This window comes from Penicillium hispanicum (genome assembly GCF_028827665.1).
Source record: "Penicillium hispanicum strain IBT 35686 chromosome Unknown utg000001l_segment0_segment0, whole genome shotgun sequence".
NCBI classification, from domain to species: Eukaryota; Fungi; Ascomycota; class Eurotiomycetes; order Eurotiales; family Aspergillaceae; genus Penicillium; species Penicillium hispanicum.
The window spans coordinates 4,786,741-4,798,526 of record NW_026623193.1 but is presented as its reverse complement, the minus strand read 5'-3'; the positions used below and the strand labels follow the sequence as shown (position 1 = coordinate 4,798,526).

The window sequence follows — 11,786 nt, the reverse complement described above, 5'->3', positions numbered from 1 at the left end:
TCCGCGTAGGCTGCTGAGCCATCTAGTGCTTCCGCACCGGTTCAAGCTGTTACCCAGCGATCAGTTTCATGGGACATACATAAGGAACTAGCCAGAATAAAGGACGAAGCCCAAGACCACCAATAGGGTATCGAAGAAAGCAAAGGTAGAGAGCAGGAAAATCAGTGCTAACATTCACTATAACCGTGATTCCTTCTCCGCGCTGTGTACAATGGTCTCATGGACCACTTTGATGCCGCCACTATGGCTGGTATGGCTTTTCGTATCCCAGTCCCCATCACCAGCAGTACAAGTAGGTGGTTGCTGGCGCGATGTCGGCAGAATCATCTGTTCGTCGCTGACGGTATTCCACTGCGTATCGCCTGGAATGGACAAAGGGTGGCGGAACTTCCTGCGCTTGGGATATCCACCACTTTGATCACCATCTGACAGCTGGTATGCCGGGTAGCTCTGGGAACCATTCCGTGAAGTCATAAATAAACCTGCACGACGAGCCATGCGGCGGAACAGGGGGTAGATCATTGGGACGTTGCCTATGACGACAGCGACAAAGGTTTCGCGACAAGCCCAGCTGCCGGCCTGTTCAGCACCATTGGCACCCGCCTAAAATGCAATCACAGAGTCAGCGTCCAAGGAGGGAATCCTTGAGTGTGGAATGGGGAGGCTCACCGTCAAGATCAAAACACAGCGCAAAATGCCGGCCATCATGACAAAGAGGCCGCCGCTGAACAAGACCAGAAGCTCCAGCTTCTCCCGCCACCGTAAACGAGCTTTGAAAAGCATCTAGATTAACTGATTAGGTCTGGCCTGTTGCGGAATTTCGGTTCATGGCTTACCGGGGCCGGGATGCTGATCAGATAAATGTCCGTCGAGACATTGAGGATCACCGTTACGTAAATATCGATCTTGGACACGGCAGGCTGACAGTAGTCTATGGTTCCTAGAAGTCAGACAAGGAAGAAGCTCGGGGATTTGCGAGCAAAGAGGGGAAATGCGAAAGGAGAAGGAAATAGAGGACCCACTTCCAGGGCTGGGGTATATCTGCCAGTTCTTGTGCATCGGACGGCAACTAAAGAGAATGGAACAGACTGTTGCAATATAAGTTGCGGCAATCAAGCCGTAGGCAATATGAATTCGGACGCGCATGTTGATCAATCCCGACCTGAATCAGGTTCTTAGTATTGAGGCATTCAGCCAGTCAGTAGGGCGGGCCTCACGTCAATCGAGAATAGAAGATGGCCATACAAGTCTTCAACAGCCACAGCAAGAGCGTGTACAAAGACCATCCCGTCACTTGGACCTTGGATCCTCCGACCCGCAGGTGGTATTCCTCGGAATCAGGCGACAAAGTCGCTCGTTGTTCATCCGTCATGGCGTTATTGGCGAGACCCTTGAACCATGCCCCCACCATATATGCGGCGGCGGTTTCCAGCCCGTACACCACCTATACCAACAATGTTAGCACAATAAATATGAATTGTGGACGATTCCGCAAGAATCAACGACTTACACATGCCAGCAACATGATATAGTCATCTGGCTGGAAATTTTTGGGACCGACCATGATCCATCGAGCTGTCGTTCGAAGCCCAATGATCACGATTGCGACTCCTAGTAGGGTAAAAGCCTCAGTGTTGAAGTCCCCCATTGTCGCCAAAAGCGGAGACTTCTCGCTGTGAATTCTTTCAGCAAAGGAATGACAGTGAAACTCCGGGACGGGTGCGGATGCATCCAGATAAAGAAGAAATGCCAAACCCACCAGGAGAGGGGGGGGGGGGGGGGGGACGAGAACGACAAGACGGCAGTGGGCAGGATCACTTGGTGGGTTGAACTACTTTCCCCTCGACTGCCTTCTTGTCATTGGGACCAGGCCAGACAAAGAAGCAAGCCTGCACCCCGGTCGATTTATAAACGCCGGCAGGGAAGCGGATGGGTCCCCTGGCCGATGGGCGGCCGATGGGCGGGACGAGGGATGTGTTGGTTCCCAGCTAAGCCGAGAGCTAACTGACATATCCAGGTACGAGCAGGAGGTTCATCACTTAGAATAGAGAACTTTGTGATGCCGGGATATGACGGGCCGAAAACCGGTTGGCGCCAAACGACTCCATCCTCTAGATCAGACGTCTGACATACCCTGACACATGCGAATGGGTCTCCCAACGTTCCCGGGGAGGACATTAAGGTCCAGATCCATTTTCAGGACCTGGTTGCCGGGTCCTGGGAAGGCCGGCCGGGCAGGACCACTAGGTCCACTCTCCGCCAAGTCAAGATGGCAAAGGACTTGCCTTATCGAGCGCGCGATCGGCACTGACAGAAGCCCTATATGCACCGAGTCCACTACCGAGGGCCGCAAAATCGACGAGCCGGATGGCTGGAGAGCTTGATGTGTCGTACAGATCCCCTGCACGATCAGTTACACCGGCAAGGACTGCATCGAACGAACGAGAGCGTGCGAGTCGTCATGGCGGCGAGTTTTCTTTGTTTTGCAGCCCAAAATTGCGCCGTCGATAGCATCAGTGCGCCAGTGCGATCTGTCCATAGCCGAGCCAGTCACGGATGAGACGACTCTATCCGCAAGCGGTGGCTGCACGCTGATCTGTCCGCGCGGAAATTGCGTCTGACGGAGCGCGGAGGCCGATCCGCGACTGCAAGGTCCATCATTCGCATTGGGCCCATCTGGGATCGGGGCCTAGAATGAAATTTCTGCGTATACATACATCCATCGTGCGGACTCGGAACATGTATGCACATCGCTACTGAGTACTGTTGGGGGGGGGGATGAAGTGGGCGTCACAGACGAGTCCCCAGTCGCATTGTGCGTTGCGCAAACTCTAGAGCCAAGCCCTGGTTGTATTTTTCCCTTCTCCTCCCCTTGGTGTCTTTTGTTGATGTCCCGCCAGAATGTTCGAGCCTCTCCACCGCGCCACGTTCCCGGCTCAATTCCAAGTTTCAGAGTGGAGGCAACTTTGTTGATCCTGACAGCGGCGAGGCCCGCTATGCTGCCAACGCGACTAGCGCCGTAGCGAACAAGGGGGAGAGAGAGACACGGGAGGTGCGCGAGACAGGTTCTGCAGCCTGGTTGATCCGCGCCCGTTAAGGCGAGCATTCCGTCCGGAATCCAGATCTACATACAGTACATATGTAGGCATATCGACGATCCCACCTGCCCAGGGCAGGCCTGGGGGGGGGGAAGAGATGATTTGTAAGAGAGCACAGCTGCAGGTGGCCGTGAAAGCAAAGGGCAGGAGTTGGGCAATAGTCATCAGACTGGGGACAGTCATAGTTCCAATGTGCGATGCCGGGTATGAGCGAAGAATGGGCGCCGTTGGGGCTGGTTGTTGCGGGAAGGAAATCCAACACGGTTCGTTCCCCCTTTTCCTGTTCGCCAACCCGTTTGTGCGGGATCACCACCACCACCACCACCACCACCATCATCCCATGAACTCGCCCTCACAAGTATTGGCCCATCCCTCAACCGTCAAGTGGAGCCTGCGTTTCCACTCGGTCAGTCCTCAAGTCCCGAGCGAGGATCTTAGCTAACTCTGTACTTCTGCATATCTAGGAGGTAAGATTGAAGTACGAAAAGACGGACATGCTGATCGCAAGCTTAAGACCCGCCACGCTTTTTTTTTCTCTCTCTCTCTCTTGGCTTCGCCGCGGAGAAAACAGTGAGCCAGAAGGATCAGAAAGGTAGGGGATCATCGCGCTTTGACGCGGTTTCTCGCCATGTCAAACGATGATGCCCGGATTGACTTTATTTCGGTGGCCATGGAGAATGCGGTTTGCGCCAGCGAACAAAGAACCGAGAATCCTCGTCGAGGGCCGCCTTGGACTGGCTGCAGGGCGCCGTTCCCAATGAGGAGGTGGTCGAGACGATACATCCACATCCATGCGTGCGAGGGTCCCTGGCGCCAATCGCATTCCACGGCGGGTCGCCGCTCGAGCTTCCGGAAGCGATTTATCTCTCTACAGGGATTGCAGGGAGTGCGAGCTCTAACGGGGTGACCGAAGTACCGCCTCCCTGGCTTCTCCGTACTGGAGGTATTCCGACTGCCCGACTCCTGCATGAGACTCCGAGCTCCGTAATCTTCATCTCCCATCCCATCTCGTAATTTCCCCTGCCATTGGGATAACTCTCAAGTCAACCAGTCCCCCAAAACTAAAGGAGCATCGCGCTCTCGGCCCTGGCGGGAACCTAGTCCCTACTTTGGTCTCTTCGTCACTCTCCCCCTCCCCTCCCCTTCTCAATCTTTCCTCGTTGAATCCACCCTGGTGTACACCTCGCTGTGCATAGCTCCAGCTGCAAAAGCACAGGTGCCGAACTCGGATCGGGCGTAGATTCGCCCTCCTCATTAGCGATGGAGAGTGTGGACCTGGTAGTGGTGGGCGCAGGTATGTCCAATGCTTCCGATATTCCACCCGTGGCGTGTGGCCAGTGTTGATGCCATTGGGAGGTCGAAGTCTGACCGGTATCGTTTTCCCAATCAGGCTGGAGCGGGCTCGCTGCCATCAAGACCTACCGCGAGGTGAATCCGCATAGCAATGTCATTGTGCTCGAGGCAGCCAGCTCCGTGGGGGGTGTCTGGGCCAAACACCGCCTCTACAAGGGTCTCAAGTCGAACAACATGCTGGGCACGTACGAGTTCAGCGATTTCCCCATGGATGAGGAAACCTTTGGGGTTCGCCCCGGTCAGCATATCCCGGGCGAGATTGTCCAGCGCTACATGGAGGCATATGCAGAGCGGTTCGGCTTCACCGATCGAGTCCGGCTCAATCACCGTGTCGAGAGCGCCAAGCATAATCTGGATGGAACGTGGCAGCTGAGCGTGTCGCACGAGGGACAGATGGTGACCATGGACACCAAGAAGTTGATCGTGGCGACGGGTATCACATCCCAGGCATACCTACCCTCCTTCCAAGGCCAGGAGAACTTCAGCGCCCCCATCTTCCACTGCCGTGACATGCTCGAGCACGAGGCTCAAGTCCTACGGCCCGGGGAACGAGTGACCGTGTTTGGGGGTACCAAGTCTGCGTGGGATGCCGCGTACACTTGCGCCACGTCCGGCATGAAGGTGGACTGGATTATCCGAGAGTCGGGACATGGCCCCAACTGGATGGCACCGGCCTATGTGACCCCGTTGAAAAAGTGGCTGGAGAAGCTGGTCACAACGCGATTCTTGACCTGGTTCAGTCCCTGCATCTGGGGAGACTCCGATGGATATGCGTGTGTGCGCAGGTTCCTTCACGGAACCTGGCTGGGGCGCAAGATCGTCGATGCATTCTGGTCCGTACTAGCCGACGACGTGGTACAACTGAACGGCTTCGACAAACACGAAGAGGTGAAGAAACTGCAGCCCTGGATTAGTCCGTTCTGGATCGCCTCCTCATTGAGTATCCTCAACTACCCCACCGACTTCTTCGATCTCATCAAAGACGGGGCCATCAGGGTTCATATCACCGAGCTCAATCACCTGTCCGATCATGCAGTGCACCTGTCCACGGGCGAGACGCTGACCAGCACCGCCCTCATCTGCTCGACGGGTTGGCGCTCCACTCCGAACCTGAAGTTCCTCCCCGAAGGGATTGACCGTGAGCTCGGATTTCCCTGGAGCGCGGACCCACTGGACAGCGAGATCGTGAAAGCAGCTGACGAGGAGATTCTGCGCCGATTCCCTCGGCTGCGCAATCCGCCCAACCCCAATCCCAAGTACCGTCCGCTCAATGAGGCGGCCGAAGCGGCCGCACCACACCCATTCCGACTGGCTCGATTCATGGTACCGTTATCGCTGGTGAAGGAGCGGTCACTGGCGTTTATGGGTATCACCATGACCATCAACACGACCTTGGTCGCCCAGACGCAGGCGCTGTGGATCGCCGCCTATTTCGGGGACCACCTCACCCCGACGGCAGTGGAGCGCTGTCCACCTGCGGTGCGCGCCGGCTCTGACACCAAGACCGAAGAGAACTCCGACGACCTTGATCTAGTTTGGGAGACAGCTCTTCATTCTGAATTCGGCCGTTATCGCTACCCAGGAGGCTTTGGCCACCGCAACCCAGATTTCGTCTTTGATGCAGTGCCATACCTCGACCTGATGCTGCACGAATTGGGTCTAGCCCCTGAACGCAAGCAAGGTCTTTTGGCACAGTGCTTCCATCCATACGGGACTGAGGACTATAGGGGTTTGGTGGAGGAATGGAAGGCAAAGCAGTCGGCGGAGGCGTAGGGGAGTTACATCTGTATCACTGTTTGAATTTGTTTATCCTTCCCTTTCGCGCACATCGCGAGATACCCTGTTTCTACCAGTATGCTCTCCGCGCGAGGGACCCGGCTTGCAAGCATTATGGTTTCCATTTATGTTGATTATTCAACTTCTTTCAAGCAGTGAGTTGTTCCCCAATTTCTCCCATTGCTGGAAGCGTATTCATCTTTGTAGAATAATACAGTCTTTGCATAGAACGGGAGATCCAGAAGGAGGCTTCATATCAGAGAGCTCTTTACTCCAGCAACACAAATTGTTCAAAGACAGCTACTCCGTCCAGAGAAGACTGCGCAATTTTCCCTTCCACGGCTTCGCCTGTTAGGCTGCCCGTCCAGCGCATGTAATATTCTTCGTCCCCAGCAACTACCGACTCTGCCGTAACATTGACCTTCAGCCACCCATTGGCCTCTCCCAAATCAAAGACCAATTGAAACCCGACCGGAATATCTCCAGCTCGCGGTGGGTATCGTCCGCCTGTGGACTCGTCCTTTCCGACAGGCCGGACCGTTAGAAGAGAAGAGCTACACGCTGAAATAAGCACTTCGCCGTCACGAGCAACATAGCTGCTCACGTAGGTGGTATTGGTGGGATCGTTCAGGGCGAGGTAGCTGAACCACACGATTGAATAAGATCCCACACGCCCATGGCCCCAGTACCAGCTCTGGACAGATTCAGTGAATGGTCGATCGGACCAGTTCTGTTTCGTCATCAGCTCAGAGCAGTGTCCCCGGGTGAAGATTAGGGCTGGCAGCACAAACCTTGTCGTGATATGCCGGGCCCTGGAACTGGAGTCGCGATCCCTGGATAGTGATGTCCACGGAACCAACTGCATCGGGCTTGAGGCACGCCCACCCAATATGGGGCGCAAGCTCCAGGGTCGTTGTCTCGGATTGGATTCCACAGGGGAGATGGGGCGCAGCTTGCTGTTGTCAATCCATGCCCGCGGTTAGTTACGTACTGAATAATATCCTCTGTGGTTGATGTAGGGGGTCACCCACCGAGGACAAAGAAACGCGCCCTTCCACCTGCATCCTCTCCGATGCAATGATAATTTGATACTCGGACAATTCTGCATCCAGAGCCAACCAATTGAACCCAGTTGAGGCCCATTTTCCAGCACTGGGAAACTTCGCATCCTCGCCTCCGGCCACGGTAGCCAGGGTCGCAGGAACATAGTCTGAGAAGACAGTGCCATTGGCAAAGGAGGCCCATAGATACGCAATGAGAATCGACGACTCTGTGGGGTCTAGAAAAGGGAATGCAGTAGCCGAGGAGGTAAAGAAGGTCACCACGAACGAATCCCGAGGATCTGTCTCTGAGACGGCATCGAAGTACCACCAGTCAAAGGCGGAGTCTGTGACATTGCTCAGATGGGGCGCGTCGAGGGAGAGCAATGTCTCTGTGTCGAGGGTGGTCATGTCCGGGGTGGCAATATTGAATCGGGCGAGAGCAGTTCCATTCTGCGCGTGACTAGGGATGCGATAGGACCAGCGCGATGAGTTGGGCTGGCGGAGGAATGCAGGCGATGCTTCCCCAATCTCGCTAAGCGTGAGTAGCGTGATAAGGCGATGGAGTGGTAATAGAGGTCGCATGGTGAGCACAACAGCGGAGAAAAGAACGATTGGACTGACCACCTAGATCTGAGAATCCAAACAACCCTAGAGACAACAAGAACCAGGGCCCATCTTCGGCGTCGTCGCCATTAAATGCCCCTGTTGGGAGCGCGAGGGAGTGAGGGTGACCCCTGCCTGCTTCCCTGCGGCCTCAAAGACACCACCTACCTGGATTTCAGTCAAAGGCGCCACTCAATCTTAATGAATCGCCCAGGGCCATTCAGGATCCTGCTTTGCCCGAGATGAGACCCGTCCATCTCGGACCGGAGGGCGGCGGAGGATGCTTTCTTTCAAACATTCGATAGACTCGGGCTTGGCAGAGCAGGGCCAGTGGGCGAGAACCACGGATGCAGATGACTGGAATGGGAAATGATTCTGGATCAGAGGTCTCGCCACTCCGCGATGGTGGTTTCTGGGAGTCCGGCCACGGGACTCAACCTCCACTACGTCGAGACATGAAAATCGAGGCAAACCATGCAGGATCAAATTATTCATGCCTGGAGTGTTATGTACCTTTGAACACCGGGGGTCCCCAAATCACAGAGAAAAGACAATCCAGGTGCTCACTCAAGTCAAAGAGATGGAAAGGAGATCAGTACACACGTCACACGTCACGGCTAAGAAACATGGGTAGTCAAACAGAGAATCGAAAAGCAGAGTCCATCCCAATATGCCCAGGTTCACACTCCCTTCGCCAGGAAACACAGAAATCAAGACCCAAACCCATCCAAGAAGAAGAAAAGAATAAATCCAAGAAACCCCCGGACTCCCAAGGCTGCTGTAGGTACAGTACGATCCATCGTCCTCCGCCTCACCACCGGGAGATACATACATAAGGGTGGGAGGCACCAGTATAATCGAGTCGAAGCAGATGCAAATGCCACAGAGGATGTAGAAACCCATGGGGCACACCTAGCTACGCCCGTGCAAATCGGGGCTCCCATCCTCACTGCGCCCCTCGCCCTTGACGGTTCCGTCAAGGCCCATTTGGGTGCTTGTCGTGTCAGAATCGCCGTCCTTCCCACATCCCTTGACCAGGATATGTCGCTATACAACCAGTGTTAGTAGGCCATTCAAAGCACATCCATGAGGATTGCGGGGCTCACCTTCAACGCATCCTTCCGCGAAAAGCTCTTTTCACAATGGGCGCAAGGGAAGGGCTTCACGGCCAGGTGGATCCGCTTATGGCGTTTGAGGTCGTGGTTGCGATTAAAGCTCTGGGGGCATTGGTCGCACTTGAACGGTCGATCAGCCGCAGGGGGAGCCAGGCCATGAGGGGGCGGATGACCACCGTAGAGGTGCTGCGTGTTGGCGACATGTCCGCTGTTGAACCCGGGGAGGAGCGCTGATGGCATGCCCCCCATGACGGACATCGGGCTATTGGGGTTGTGCACGTTGGTCATGACAGGCCCGTTCATCGCAGGCAGCGAGTATGACGGCCATGGCTGACGGTGGAATCCGAACGGGGGTTGCCCCGACGGACTTTGTGGGTGCATGCGAGCCGAAGGCTGGATTCCCAAACCGGCAGCACCGATAGATGGCGGAGCGCCGTAGACGTGAGAGAACCCGGCCTGGTGCGAGCTGGTCAGATGCGGGGAGGCGCCGTAGATCGAATGTGGTTTGGAGTTGTATGGATCATTGGACGGTAACGGGGCGGGCGCGGCGGCGGGGCCGGATGGATAGAGCGCCATCGCAGGCTGCGAGGCATGAGGTGGAAGGCTGGACGGTGGCGCGGGTAGGGCTTGCGGGAACGACGCCAACGACGGCGCCTCAAAGGGTTGTGGCAGCCCGTCCGTCGTAGGTGGAGAGGTCGCTGAAGAGCGACCCCCAACTCCCGGCTGTGAGAAAGAGCTGCGACCCGTGTATGCCGAATTCACTGCTGGCGCCCACGTCTGCGCTGCCGATGCCGCTCCTGCTCCCGTCCCGTACGGGGTGATTCCCGTGCCCGTGCCGGTCCAATACGCTGGTGGAAGGTCTGAGGAGATGCCGGACGATGGCGCCAGTGCCTGGGAGGCCGTGGCCGTCTCGCTGGACTGGTTCGTCGCGGGCGGCGTGAGCAAATTGCCCACGCTCACGTTGGCGGGTGGATGAGAGACCGGAGGATGATTGGCCTGCGCCGTGTACTTGGGTGCGGCCGCGCCAGGCAAGCCGAACGGCGGCGGCGGGAGCTCAAAGCTAGGCAGGGTTGGGGCGGCTGGGCGCCGGGTATTCAACGGCTGGGAGACCGTATCCAGCGCCGTTCCCATCGGAGCGGGCACCGCAAGAGTCGCCAGGTTGACGGATGGATCTCGCGGAGGGCCCGCGGCGAACAAATCGGACTCGTGCAGCGACGGGGGAAGGTGGGTGGGAAGCGTCCCCGGATAGGAGTGTGCCGCGTTCAACGACCAGTCTCGACCACCAGGTAGGCCCCCCGAAGGGCTCGAAGGATCCAGGAGGGGCGAGCGTCGATCGCTGAGGGTCGCGATCGCAAGTAGAGTCGGAGACTCGTCGATCTCAGGCGCTGTGATCTAAAAGGGAAACAGGAAGGAATGGGGACAGGGAGGTAGAGATTTCAGTCTCGAAATGCCCGACGTGGGATCCTCTCCAGCAGAGCGAGATCAGAAGTCGTCAGTAGTCTCCAGCGGTGTTCAGCGGAGAGGGGGGGGAACCCGCGCGCGATACGGGGGAGGGAGGGAATGAACGGTCACGATCGACGGAGGCGCGACGAGTGCATGGTCTCGAGCAGGAGTCGTCGCGAGCAGTCACCACGCGAAGCGAGTAGCTCGGAGCAGAGCCAGAAGTGGGGAGAGCAAAGAAGCCGGTGGCGTGGAGGCGCAGAAGCGCGGGGAGGGAGGGGGAGGAGATGGGAGATTATAAGAGAAAGAGAACGGAGGGAAGAGAAGAGTGGGATAAAAAAGGTGCGGGTATATGGGAGAGGTATAGGTATAGGTATGGGATTAGAGGGTGTTAGGGCGAGCAGAAAACCTTCGGGGCCCGGGACGAAGAATACTCTAGACGTGGGATTTAGTCCTTGTCTCGCTCGCGCGAAACCGAGGGGGCAAAAATACAGAATCGAGTGAATAAATAAAACAATCTCGGACCACGGGTCGACGCGGGTCTGGCCAGAGCGTGGGGAGACAAAGTCGAATGGGCAACGTGGTTGACAGTTCGCCGCGCTAAGGGAGAGAGAGAGAGAGGGAGAGAGAGCCTTTGCTCCTAACTACTGGTAGTCCCTGATGTATCCCCCTACTCGAAGTCGCCTCGTCCCTACAACTCCGTTGGGAGGACTAGATCGAAGCCCGGATGCCTTCCCTGCAAAAGCATACATCTTCTCGTCCTCGTCTTATCCTCCCCCTTCATGCCTGTCTCGGCGACCCGGACAAAAGCTATCGCGCAATGCTCTTGGGCACAGAGGCCTCCCTAGAGAGTAGTAAGAGTCATGTAGGCACTTTGGTCCCTCCAACCGAGAATCTATCTCGGGTATGCAGGCCATAGTGCTTATACCGTGACGCCCGTGACCGCCGAACGTCCCGATTCATTAGCTAGCCGCAAAGACCAAAAAGAAAGCGTCCCTTGCGTCCCGGGACGATTGCGCGAGCATACAGCGCTAGGGTTATCGGGCATCCTTTCACCTCTCATTCTCTGCGTTGATTCCGCGGTGAGATTCCTGCCCAAGTTGGCAGGCGCACAGACGAAGAATGACCCAGCAAATACGAGCCATGGAAGTCTGGAGCGTCCGGCACCTCCCCGGGCAGCGACAAGCGAGCGGCGGCGCCCGTCATTCGCTACAGCAGTGGCGCGCGAGGGCGGATCCAGTTAGATCGAGCGCTGGATCCAGTATAGAGTCCCTTCTAGTCTGAAGCTGGGTCATTCCCCCCCTTTCAGCCCCCGGTTGTGTTGCTCGGTCTGCTCGGGCGGTTCTGCTCGGCTTCGC

At 56.6% G+C, this 11,786-nt stretch overlaps 5 protein-coding genes across 5 annotated transcripts; 1 reads left to right on the top strand and 4 right to left on the bottom strand.

The window, feature by feature from the left end:
• Positions 1–177: 177 nt before the first annotated feature.
• On the bottom strand, positions 178–1,648 carry N7459_001803 (uncharacterized protein; the record flags this gene model as incomplete). The annotated part of the gene is made up of 6 exons (XM_056940988.1): positions 178–603; positions 670–783; positions 837–931; positions 1,023–1,162; positions 1,218–1,444; positions 1,511–1,648. The coding sequence occupies 6 exons, from the start codon at positions 1,646–1,648 to the stop codon at positions 178–180; spliced, it is 1,140 nt and encodes a 379-aa protein (XP_056805268.1).
• Positions 1,649–2,413: 765 nt separating this feature from the next.
• On the bottom strand, positions 2,414–2,723 carry N7459_001802 (uncharacterized protein; the record flags this gene model as incomplete). Its single annotated transcript, XM_056940987.1, has 2 exons — positions 2,414–2,689; positions 2,718–2,723. The coding sequence occupies 2 exons, from the start codon at positions 2,721–2,723 to the stop codon at positions 2,414–2,416; spliced, it is 282 nt and encodes a 93-aa protein (XP_056805267.1).
• A 1,635-nt stretch (positions 2,724–4,358) lies between these two features.
• N7459_001801 (uncharacterized protein) lies at positions 4,359–6,224 on the top strand (the record flags this gene model as incomplete). The annotated part of the gene is made up of 2 exons (XM_056940986.1): positions 4,359–4,392; positions 4,489–6,224. The coding sequence occupies 2 exons, from the start codon at positions 4,359–4,361 to the stop codon at positions 6,222–6,224; spliced, it is 1,770 nt and encodes a 589-aa protein (XP_056805266.1).
• A 271-nt stretch (positions 6,225–6,495) lies between these two features.
• Positions 6,496–7,852, bottom strand: N7459_001800 (uncharacterized protein; the record flags this gene model as incomplete). Its single annotated transcript, XM_056940985.1, has 3 exons — positions 6,496–6,957; positions 7,019–7,183; positions 7,259–7,852. 3 exons carry the CDS (start codon positions 7,850–7,852, stop codon positions 6,496–6,498), a joined length of 1,221 nt encoding a protein of 406 aa, XP_056805265.1.
• Positions 7,853–8,785: 933 nt separating this feature from the next.
• N7459_001799 (putative C2H2 finger domain protein) lies at positions 8,786–10,119 on the bottom strand (the record flags this gene model as incomplete). The annotated part of the gene is made up of 2 exons (XM_056940984.1): positions 8,786–8,920; positions 8,980–10,119. 2 exons carry the CDS (start codon positions 10,117–10,119, stop codon positions 8,786–8,788), a joined length of 1,275 nt encoding a protein of 424 aa, XP_056805264.1.
• Between the last annotated feature and the right edge of the window lie 1,667 nt (positions 10,120–11,786).